We start from the raw sequence: 12,146 nt of genomic DNA on the forward strand, positions 1-12,146 counted from the left end.
AACACGTGGGAAACGACCTGCGTGGAAAGCAATGCCAGCTGTAAAACACATCCATCCAGCAAGCAGCAATGCCAGGGAAGGGGGTGTGAGAGCAATACATTTATTGGAGGGGGGGGTTATCCCAAAAAAATAGCGTAAGGAAAAGCCACAGGACAAGGATAACCAGTGTGCCATGACAGTTCTGATCAGGTGAGGAGCGGGTCTGGAGCTGTGTCCCGCTTCTGGCACCATCACACGGAGTTTTTGTTCTGAGGCAGCACCAAGGCAGCCAAGGCTCAGGGGAGGTGTTTGTGCAACCTTCTCCAAGGATTAGCCTGGATGGGGTGTTACTGCCGGGGGGCTTATCCAGGGAATCAGACAATGCCAGCACCTTCCCATCTCCCATCTTCCATCCTCCAAGTCAAGGCCAAAACCTGCCCTGCTTGGGGGAAGAGCTACACCGAGAGCAAAGCAAGAAAGCTCTGCCTTAGGAATGATCAACAAACGAACAAACCGAGCAGCAAAGGGAGAAAAGGACAGCAGGGGAACAGAAATGTGGGGATCAGGCACTTACAAATCCTCCTTTCCTTAGGCAGGAATCTCCAGGAGATGAGCTCAGCACATACTCCACCATGCTAACTCCGAGTCCTCCGCTCTCTGACCGTGGTGACAGCACCGAGTTGACTTCGCTGTTCACATGGAAGCCCTGCCCAGGTCTTCTCTGAACCATAATTGGCTGGGAAACAGAGTGATCTGGAACAGAAACATGGAAATTCTCACAAGCAGATCCAACTATTCAAAGGAGGCAAATTAAATCATTCAATATGTACTCCCCAGGGGCTTGCTTGCACGAAAAAGTGCCAACTTTGTCACTCTGGTGATGTCCATTAGTAAAACCAGGATGGCTTTCTCATTTTTTAAATACTACAACATGCAAATTTACAAGTGAGAGCTATGTTTAAAATCTAAAATCATAGAATTTCAGAAATTTAAGACTAATTAAAGGTTGCAATTAAAAAAACCAAGGTTTTAGTTTTTAGTTTTAGTAAAACTCTTGCATTAGTACAGTGATAAACAAGTTTTGGGTTGTCATCTAAAACATGATCCTATGGCCTCTCCCTGCGTCCTCTGTCCCATCAGTTGTTGTGCTCATGTCATGATCAGAGAGTTGTTTTGGCTGCTCTTTCCTCAGGAAAAGGTTTCTGAGGAGTTCATTTCTTCCTCCTCATCCCCCAGTCCTCCTGCACCAGCCCCAGCCCTCTGCCATCCCTGAGGCTGCGAGGTCCAACCAGGACAGACTCGGGAGTCTCCAAATCCTTCTGGGCCCTGCAAAAACCCCTGGCTGGGCAGGAGGGAGTGACCTCAAAGAGGGAAGGGAAGGAATTCTCTGCTCCTGACAACAGCCAGGGAGTCAAAAATAACAGGCAGCAGGTCTGGGAATTGCCAGGGGATGATGGGACACGGAAGGGACATCAATATCCAAGGATACTGACACTGGAGCTTCCTCACAAAGCCGGCGAAAGTAATTCCATTCCCTGGCTAAACTTCCCTCCTTTCCCACCAGTGTGGCCACAGAGGGACGTGGACTGGGGGGATTTTGCGGGGAAACAGCTTCCAAAACCAGGGAAAAGGCAGGTTTACCGCAGCACTGCTGCCCAGCTCTGTGTCCCCGGGAGGGAAGGAAGGGCAGGCCTGCAGCTTGGAGCTGGGCTGGCTGTAAAGGTTCTAAAGCCACAGCTTCGAGACAGAGGAAAACCCCAAACCCGCGTGGGAGGCCTGCAGGGCATCCTGTGGGCACGGACGGAGCCGAGGCACGATCCAGGCTCCACCATCCCACGGAGGCCGGGTGGGCGCTGCGGGGATTTTGGGGAGCAGAGACCTCGGGTGCTGCTCCCTTCTTTTGGGTGAGCCAAGGGAAACTTCCCAGACACTCAGGGCCACTGTGAGCGGTGGGATTAGCGGGAATCAGCAAAGGGAGGGCTGGGAAGGGCTGGGACTCCTGGAGATGTGGGATGAGCCTGGCCGGGGGTGTCACCGCGAGGAGAAAGTCCCACCCTCAGCTGTTCCCAAAGCCTGGCTCAGCCTTAATCCCCCTCAGCTCCAGGCTGGACTAACAAAGCCAGGCACAAGGTGCTCCTGAGGGCTGGGACAGGCCAGGAGCTCCCCAGAATCCCCCCAGGGCCCAGACTGACCCACCCAGGCACATTTGGAGAAGCTCCGTCCCCTTTTCATGGCCATTTTTCAATGGGAGTAATAAAAAAAGGCCTTATCACTGTCTCAAAGACTTCAATTTAAAAATGGGTATTCTCAGCAGGAAAAACCCCGCCCAACAGAGGGGCTGCTGTAAATCCCATTTCCTGGGAGCTGTAAATCCCATTTCCTGGGAGCTGGAGGTTTTGGGACCTGCAGCAGACACCCAGGAGTGCTTCAGGAGCAGATTCATTACACGCAGAAGCCAAGGACAGAACAAATCAAAGGTCAGCATTTCAATCCCAGCACTTGCAGGGGATTTTTTGCCGTTTACCTAAAACCAACCTGAATATTCTCCCCCAAAGTTCAAAATTAGGGACAGTCTCTGAGCCAAGAACAAAATCCTTGGCAGATAAAATTCAATACTAATTCAAAACCTCGGGTTTTTTTTCTTTTTAAACTGAATGTTGCTCTCCCCTTGAGTCCAAAAGCAGGGACAGTCTCTGATGCAAGAACAAAATCCTTGGCAGATTTAACTCAACACTCATTCAGAACATTATTTTATTTGTTTTTAACTAATGCTGGCTTTTGGTTGGTTGGTTTAGTACTGAAAAAATGAAGGGGTTTCTTTTTTTATTCACCTTGTTCTCCAATATCTTTGTGCAAACTTTCAGTTAATCCATCCCAAGACAGAAAACACATCAGAAGCTGAAATTTTAAGGGCAATTTAAGATTTTTAAGCACATAAACACAAATCTACACATATTCCCATTGGACAGTGTTCAGACACCTACGGATATCTTAATTTTATCACAAAGCAATGCGAGGTTTTCTGTTTGGCTTTTTTTTCATTATAGAATCCAGGTGGGTTTTTAAATCTTTTCAAAGCTGTGTCATCCAGGCTGGCCAGCGACTTTGAGTAAATAAATTGCACATTTCTGTATTCAACCCCAACTAAATTAAGGAAATAATTGAGCTACCTGATGTTCCCCAAGCACTGTCTCTCCACTGATCTCCCAGAAATATCCCTTTTGGTCCATCTTTGCTGGAATCATCAGATTCCCAAAACTTTTTACCCGGCAACAGCTGCTGCAATTAAAAAAAAAACAAACAACAAAACAGAAAAAAAAGAAAAAAAGAACAAAACAAAGCAAAGCATGATTAAAATAAGTATAAAATGCAAACAGAAACCATAAGCATCTCCCTTCTATCAGGCATCAATCATTAAACACAACTGATACAATCCAAATATTGATATACTCCGGGGTGGAAGCTGAGGGAACAATTCCATCTCCCCACTCCTGATTTTCCTCCCAGCTCCAGGAACCCCACACACGTCAGGCACTCACACAGCTGACACCCTCCAGCCTCTCTGCACTCGCCAGGGAAGGGAAAGGAGGAGGAAAAGATCGTGATCCAAACGTTCTCCTGAGCCCACCTGGGAGCTCCCAGCACCAACTCCTGCCTCCCCATCCCAGCTGCTGCTGGAGGGACAGAGAAGCTCAGGAGATGGATGGATGGATGGATGGATGGATGGATGGATGGAGGGATGGATGGATGGAGGGATGGAGGGATGGCAGGAGCTCCCAGCTCTCCTGCTCCAGGGGCTGCTTGGGAACCGATGGGAGGGAGCGGCTCTGGGCCAGCAGCGGCCACGTGCGGGGACTGCACGAGCGGGAGAAGCTCCCTGGGAATGGGACGGAGCCAGCCCGGGGCTGGGAGAGCCCAGGGGTGACTGCTCTGGAGGCTGAGATGGCAGAGAGAACAATTCCCGTTCATTTGGGGGTTTTGGGAACAGCTTCAGCAGGAAACACCTCCCAGTGGCATCTCCAAGGGGATAATACTCCAGTAAATCCTCTGGGTGGGATGGATGGAATTCACAGGGGGAACCACAGCACATCCACAGCAAATTAACCCAGAAATGAGCCTTGCCTCACGTTGGGATAACACTCAAGGAACTGAAGATGAAAAGTACTCGAATCTGCCTGGAATTACCATGGAACAAACGGGAATCATCAGATCCGGGGATCCCTCCTCGCTGTCAGGAGTGGGGCTAAGTCCTGATCAATATCAGCTTCAACACCCTGATACCAACTTCAATATCTTGATTTGATATCAACTTCAATACCCTGATTGAGATCAAATTCAATATCCTGGCTGATACCAACTCCTGCTGTAACTCCAGCAGCAGATGTGCGAATATAAGGCTGAACCTGAGGAGTCCATCAGCTGCTGGGGAAGCAGGAGTAACTGATTTCACAGCTCTCAGGGCTGCTTTAAAGCACAATCAGAACAGTTGTGCTCTCCATTTCCTCCCCAACTCTACAAAGATCTGTTTGTTTACAAAATCAATCACTTTTCAGGCTGATTTCAGACAGGATTTCTCCTCGCACCCTCAACACAGCGTAGGCTGCTCGAGATTCTCCCACTGAAGGATGAAAGCAGGGACCTTGCACCGTGCTCCCCTTTATGCAATCCCAAAATAACTCCAAATGGAAGGACAGGAGACTCCATGAGCAACAATCATTTCCAAATGCAGATGAACCTGTTCCTCCATCTGCACCGGCAGGGAGGTGAAAGCCAAGCCACCCCTCTCCAGGATTTATAAACATAAACACACATCAGGTGTCTTGCAAATTTTTTTTTAAGCTTCTGTCATTCCCATATTTCTTCAAATGCAGATTTTTTTCCTGCTGCTGCTGCCACAGTGCAGAAATAACAACTCTCCTCGTGGCACTGCAAGGAGTTTTGAACAGAAAGCAGCACAAACTGATTAAATTGAATTCTAGCTGCAATTAAACACTTCCCATTTCCTCTGACAACACCTCAAAACGCAGGACACAAAATGTTCTGCAGCCACAGCTCCAACCACAGAATCCTGGAATGGCTGGGGTTGGAAGGGACCTTAAATCCCACCCAGTGCCACCCCTGCCCTGGCAGGGACACCTCCCACTGTGCCAGGCTGCTCCCAGCCCCAATGTCCAGCCTGGCCTTGGGCACTGCCAGGGATCCAGGGGCAGCCCCAGCTGCTCTGGGCACCCTGTGCCAGGGCCTGCCCACCCTCACAGTAGAAATAAAGGATGGGAGGGGTATGGGCTTGCAGGACAGAGACAGGAAAGATGGAGCAGAACAGAACATTAAAAATTCCAAACTTTTCTTTTCAAGGATAAAGGAGAGGGATTCTTACAAGGGATTCAGGGCCAGGAGCCAGGCAATGGCTTCCCAGTGCCAGAGGGCAGGGCTGGGTGGGATCTTGGGCAGGAATTGTTCCCTGGCAGGGTGGGCAGGGGCTGGCATGGAATTGCCAGAGCAGCTGGGGCTGCCCCTGGATCCCTGGCAGTGCCCAAGGCCAGGCTGGACATTGGGGCTGGAGCAGCCTGGCACAGTGGGAGGTGTCCCTGGGGTGGCACTGGATGAGCTTTGGGGTCCCTTCCCACCCAAACCACTCTGGGGTTCTCTCAGACCTGCAGCAGCTGCAGCACACCCGGCTCTGTTACAGCACTTCCCTGCTGGAGGAGGATCTGAAGCTCTTCAGCCCTTCCCTGTTTTCTGCTGCTCTACCCCTTTCCTAAGGAAAACCAAACCTTTACCAACAGGATCCTGCAGAACTGCACCCCAAAACCTTCTGGATTTTGCAGTGAATCACAGCCAAGTGTCACAAAACATTTTCAGTCTCACTGTCTCCTGCACACCCTCCTGCTCCCGCACAAACCACCCCAGCTCTGTCCCCTCCAGTTTCATCTTCCCCCTCCTGTTTAATCTTTCCCCACCAGAAGCATCAAATTTCCACCTGGAAGTTCTGTCCCAAGAGCAGAAACAAACAGAAGAGAGATGTTTACCTCACATGGAGATTCCAGATCTATTCACAGCTATCAGGGAAACCCCAAAGCCAATATTAACAGAGGCTAACGGGGGGCTTTGTTCTGTCAAGTGCTGCTCCAAGCAGTACAGAGGGTTAGCAGGCAGCAAGCATCTGCACTGAATTATGCAACAGGCTGCCAAGACAATGGATTTTTCCTCAGGGAAAGTTGTCAGTTGCAATGGAGAGGAAAAAAAAGGTGCTTTAAGTGACTCTCATCCAGTTCTGCAGGTTGGAAATTTAAAAAGAACAAGCAGCGGTTTAGAACGAGAATCGTTTATTCATTCCCTGGTTTTTATTAAAATTGACCCTATCCAGTATGAAAATAATCCTGCTAAGCCCTCTTACAGAGGACTTATGAGTTAGGCCAATATTCAATTTAGCAGAGCAGGGAGGAGGGGAGGACTTGCACATCATCAACAAAAGCAGTTCTTCCAGCAGCCAGGGCACAGAGATCCCACTGAGATGGGATTATGAATTAGACAAATTAAGAAAACTGATCGCCCTCAGACAAGGCAAATATTAAGATAAAAGCAGCCATCTGTGCAGTGCAGAAGTGGGTTTCTCTGCAGCAACAGGTAGGGAAGGCAGAGCGGGTATTTACAGGTCCGGCTCAGCTTTACAAGGCCGGAGATGTTATCGGCCCTCGGGAGCAAGCAGGGCAGGGAGGGGAGCACGGCCAGCCCTGCCCCCCCCGGGGTCACACTGCTCACAGCTCCGGGCACAGAACAAAGGGAGGAGAGCATTGGCAATGGCTGACCATTCCCTGTGCTCCCCTTCAGGTCTGCTCCCGGCCCCTGAGCCTTCCTGATGTGCCAGGGGAGCTGCTGTGGCAGCATCACCACCCCGGCCCCACTGCTCCCATCTCCATCCTGGCCCCTCTCCCTCCCATCCCGACCCCACTGCTCCCATCTCCATCCCGGCCCCACTGCTCCCATCTCCATCCTGGCCCCTCTCCCTCCCATCCCGGCCCCACTGCTCCCATCTCCATCCCGACCCCACTGCTCCCATCTCCATCCCGGCCCCACTGCTCCCATCTCCATCCTGGCCCCTCTCCCTCCCATCCCGACCCCTCTCCCTCCCATCCCGACCCCACTGCTCCCATCTCCATCCCGGCCCCACTGCTCCCATCTCCATCCCGACCCCACTGCTCCCATCTCCATCCCGGCCCCACTGCTCCCATCTCCATCCTGGCCCCTCTCCCTCCCATCCCGACCCCTCTCCCTCCCATCCCGACCCCACTGCTCCCATCTCCATCCCGGCCCCACTGCTCCCATCTCCATCCCGACCCCACTGCTCCCATCTCCATCCCGGCCCCACTGCTCCCATCTCCATCCTGGCCCCTCTCCCTCCCATCCCGACCCCACTGCTCCCATCTCCATCCTGGCCCCACTGCTCCCATCTCCATCCCGGCCCCACTGCTCCCATCTCCATCCTGGCCCCACTGCTCCCATCTCCATCCCGGCCCCACTGCTCCCATCTCCATCCCGGCCCCACTGCTCCCATCTCCATCCTGGCCCCACTGCTCCCATCTCCATCCTGGCCCCACTGCTCCCATCTCCATCCCGACCCCACTGCTCCCATCTCCATCCTGGCCCCACTGCTCCCATCTCCATCCCGACCCCACTGCTCCCATCTCCATCCCGGCCCCACTGCTCCCATCTCCATCCTGGCCTCACTGCTCCCATCTCCATCCCAGCCCCACTGCTCCCATCTCCACCCTGACCCCACTGCTCCCATCTCCATCCCGGCCCCACTGCTCCCATCTCCATCCTGACCCCACTGCTCCCATCTCCATCCCAGCCCCACTGCTCCCATCTCCACCCTGACCCCACTGCTCCCATCTCCATCCCAGCCCCACTGCTCCCATCTCCATCCTGGCCCCATTGCTCCCATCTCCATCCCGGCCCCACTGCTCCCATCTCCACCCTGACCCCACTGCTCCCATCTCCATCCCGGCCCCACTGCTCCCATCTCCATCCTGGCCCCATTGCTCCCATCTCCAACCCTGCCAGCGCCTGGGAAACTGAAAAACTCGACCCAAACATTATTCCCAACTGCCAACACTCCTCAGCTGCCAATGAATCATGAATTTATGGGAACACGGCACAGGCACCAGTGGCATGGAAAGCAGAGGCACAGGGGTTTCGTTTGGGGTGGTTTTTTTTCTTCATTTTTGTCTGGTTTGTGGTTGTTTTCTTTAAACCAGGTACAAAAGTGCCCAGCCCCAGTGTCACAACCACTCTGAGCTGTCCCTCTGCAGCAGCTTCTCCAGGACAATGGGGCATAACCATGGACATGGGCACAGAACCATGGAACATCCTGAGCTGGAAGGACCCCAAGGACCATCCAGGCCAGCCCCAGGCCCTGCCCAGACACCCCAAATCCCACCCTGGGCATCCCTGGCAGCGCTGCCCAAACGCTCCTGGAGCTCTGGCAGCCTCGGGGCCGTGCCCATTCCCTGGGGAGCCTGGGCAGTGCCCAGCAGCCTCTGGGGGAAGAACCTTTCCCTGCTCTCCAGCCTGAGCCTGCCCTGGCCCAGCTCCAGCCGCTCCCTGGGTGCTGTCCCTGGCCCAGGAGCAGAGATCGGAGCTGCCTCTCCAGGTTCTGATGTCCCAGAGTTCCCCTACAACGATCCCCAGGGGCTGCAGGAATTTCACTGCCCACACTCAGTGACCCCAGCACTGCCACCTGCAAGGGCAGCAGCCCAGCAGTAATTAAACACTTTCAGTTAAATGCATAATATTTCTTACCAGCATTTCTTTCCCAGAGCAGGGTGCCACTCCCTGCTACCCCCAATATTCCGTATTTGAAGTTAAGCACCTCCAGTTGCCTCATGGCTCTGTGTCCCCATCCTCCTCCCACCCCCTGGATTAAGTTTCAGGCAGTAACTCGCCCAGCTGCTCTGACTCCAGACACAGACTGAGCACAACCTACGCTGAATCCAGAGTCCCAAAGGCCTCTGAGGGGCTGGGGACAGACCCAAGCGCACCTCACAGCCCCCCTGTGCCGCCCATCATCCCCAAAGACACCGCACAGACGCTCCCTGCTGCGGAGCTACGGATCCAAGGGATTGCAGCATGGAAAAGCAGACACCCAGCTCCCCATCCTGAGGCTGGGGGGCAAAGGGAGCTCACAGGGCTTGTGTTAAACCAAAGATAAGGGTCAGGGCTGGGGGATCAAGGCCTTAAGGAGGCACAAGCAGCAGGGCCACACGTGCTGGGCTCAGCTCCAGCACCAAAATCCCACATGGAACTGCTGGACAAAGCTCCAAGGTGAGCTCCTGCATCCCAGAGAACAGCCTGGACAAGGTGCTGGAACAGAGGGACAACACTGCCTGCCCTCAGAGCTGCACTGCTGACCACGGCCACTACCAACAGCACGAAGCTTGCACAGTTTCAAGTGGAGAAAAAGGGGATCTGGGGCTCTTTTCAAGCTCCCACTCGAGAAAATACCACACTTCCACTCGCTGGAAATTCGGGAATACGCGGCTGGGTGTCTGAGGATGGAAACAGCCATAGGAGAGATGAAAGTTGTGGAGGTTTTTTAAGTATTCCTAGTTTTCCCAGATAAGGATATCTGCTGATCTCCAAGTGTTATCTGCATTCTGAGGCACAACAGATAAGAGATGTAACTGTTTGACAGTGCCCTTTAAAAACTGCTCTGATGTCTTCACAAACTCCTTCAATCACTGAAATTACGATGGTGCTTAACAAGAAGCAAGAAAACAAGAAGACAAAAGACACAATAAATGCAGAAATGCTCTTCCTCATCTTTCTCCTCCAGGTTTTTCACTATCAACTCCAAGAACAAGACTACTGACACTCCCTGCAGGTATAGAAATACAAATCAGATTTGCTCTTTTCCTCATTTACTTCATCTTCCTCCTTTATTTCAGACTTTCTGATTTTCTCCATGAATTTCCTTCTTATTCCAGGAGCAGGAGAAGGGGAGGAAACCACCAGTGCCTTGTTAGGGCATCTAAACTGCACAAAATCCACGTGAGGAACATGGTCCTGAAAGCCAACACAGATCCTGTGGGATCTCCTGAAATCAGCCTTGGAGAGAGAGAAAATTCAATGGATAAAGAATGGAAACTGTGAGGCTGAGGGAGAAAAACCCCAAGAGAAATAAGAAATAGTGGTTTAGCTGAAAGAGAAGGGTGAAATGCAACCTTTCCTGGAAAAACACACTCATTCCAGCATGTGGAAAAGCCCAGTGACAAAAAGATGCCATTGCTAAAACTTTCTGCATCACGGTTACAAGAAGAGGGGAAAAAAATGAGTCATCAGTGGAAGGCAAAGCTCCAAAACACCACCCAAACTCACTCCTCTCCGAAATGCCTAAATAAACCAAAAGCTGGGAGAACTCAGCATTTTTAGGAATTCCTTCAGGCATTTCAGCTGCGTGACCTCGTGTCACGATCAGCACAGCGACGCCGTGCTCGCTGTGAACCTGTGCTCCCTCCATCCCAGAGTGAGCCTCCTGCCCAAATGAGGTGTCACAAAATCATCTCCTCAGAACATTCCCACCCCCAGCATTCCACAGGCAAGCTGCACATGGAGGCACAGCAGCTGCTTTGCAGCAGCTTCAGGCAGGTTGTTAATGTCGGGTTTGCTCCTCTGAAAATCATTCTCACCTCCTCTTAGTCTTGGGGTAAATTAATCCAACCTGCAGAAACGGATTTTCCTCTCAAGTCAAATCAACATCCAACCCTGGATTATGGTTTTCCACAAAAGGAAGGGGGAAAGGGGGAGAAGGAAAAGAGGGAAGGAATAGGGGAAGGAAGGAGGTCTTTGACCTGAGAGAGGGCACCTCCCTATGAATCCCACCACGCCACAGTCCTGGTTTGCTCTTCTCTCCAGAACAGCAACTTCAGGGTTCCAGGGATTTTTATTTTTGCACTGGGTACCAGACAGGATGGACTAAACACAGGGGAAATAAACTGGTCTGAACCTGAGAGGAACACAGCAAGGAAGGCTCTCCGAAACTCCACACCTGCACCAAGCTGAGCTGCCACACATTAACATCCTCCTACTAGACAGGATTTTCTCCTCTGTCCTTCCACAAGGCACTCACTAAAGCCAAAAGGAACCAGGCAAGGCAAAGAAGCCATTCCAGGAACCTACAGGAACAAGCTATTCTTTCAAGTCTCTCTAAGAATACAAGAATTCTCTTTTTTTCCAAGAAAACCAGTGGGCATTTCCCAGACCCAGACCTGCCACCTCCTTGCTGTGCTGAGAGATTAACCAGCTCTGCCCGGGGCTCTGTGAAGCTCCAGCTGCAGGGCCCCCTGTCTCCAGCCTCTGCCCTGCCCTTATCAGCGCTGCAGCCCTGGCTCACACAGCCCCGCTACCCAAACGTTCCTCACGGCCCTGGCCCTCCCGCAGGAGCCAAGAGAGGTGGCCAGCAGTGGAACCAGGGCAGCAGGCAGTGCCAGCCAGGCAGCCCCACAGCGTGACGGGCTCTGAGCTCCGTGAATCCCAAAATAAACCTGCTCCAGGGATTGGAACACTTGTCCCCAGCCCCATTTCGAGCTGCTGCTGTGCAGCCACTCTCTCCTGTTGGATGAGCCGACAGGTGGGGGTTTGGCTGCTCCTCCCTCTGAGATGGATTCCAGCCGGGCAGGTTTGGGGTTTGATCCACCACACACACACACAGCCACACTTCCCAGGCAGAACGGAGAACCCTCAGCATCACAGTCAGCCCAGCAGCCTCAAAAAACTGGTATTTCACTTCCTCCCCCTCCCAAAATATGGATTTTTTTTTTTTTTCCTCCAGGCCTCTCACTTACCTCTCCCATAGCCCGTCCCTCCAGAGCCAGCGCTTGGAAATCGTGATTCAGTTCATCCATGGAACGCACCTATTTATAGATGGGGGAGAAAAAGCCGTGAGGAAATGCTTTTATCTGCTGTTATTTTTATTACAATCAGAGTTTATAGCCATTTTTCTGATCCAGACTCAGAGCTACATTCCACATTACAGCCTGTAACAGGGTTATGGAGCTCCAGAGGATGACTTACCTTTAACACTCCCAGCAGTTACAACATTTATATACTTTTATTATTATCTACACACACATATTATTATCCCAAGATTTATTTAGATGTGTTAGATT

The 12,146-nt window shown here is 52.0% G+C and overlaps 1 protein-coding gene across 7 annotated transcripts in view; it reads right to left on the minus strand.

The window, feature by feature from the left end:
- The window catches only part of PUM1 (pumilio RNA binding family member 1), an 81,637-nt gene that overhangs the window by 50,098 nt on the left and 19,393 nt on the right, over positions 1–12,146 (minus strand). For 5 of the 7 annotated variants that reach the window (XM_048326919.1, XM_048326918.1, XM_048326917.1 and 2 more), the window contains exons 3-5: positions 11,823–11,891; positions 3,150–3,258; positions 554–732 (exon numbers count right to left, since the gene is read on the minus strand). In XM_048326919.1, coding sequence (XP_048182876.1) covers positions 554–732; positions 3,150–3,258; positions 11,823–11,891 — 357 coding nt within the window. The remainder of the gene's footprint in view (positions 1–553; positions 733–3,149; positions 3,259–11,822; positions 11,892–12,146) is intronic. The other 2 variants (XM_048326916.1, XM_048326914.1) reach the window with 1 other exon arrangement.

Source organism: Corvus hawaiiensis, chromosome 23 (genome assembly GCF_020740725.1).
Source record: "Corvus hawaiiensis isolate bCorHaw1 chromosome 23, bCorHaw1.pri.cur, whole genome shotgun sequence".
NCBI classification, from domain to species: Eukaryota; Metazoa; Chordata; class Aves; order Passeriformes; family Corvidae; genus Corvus; species Corvus hawaiiensis.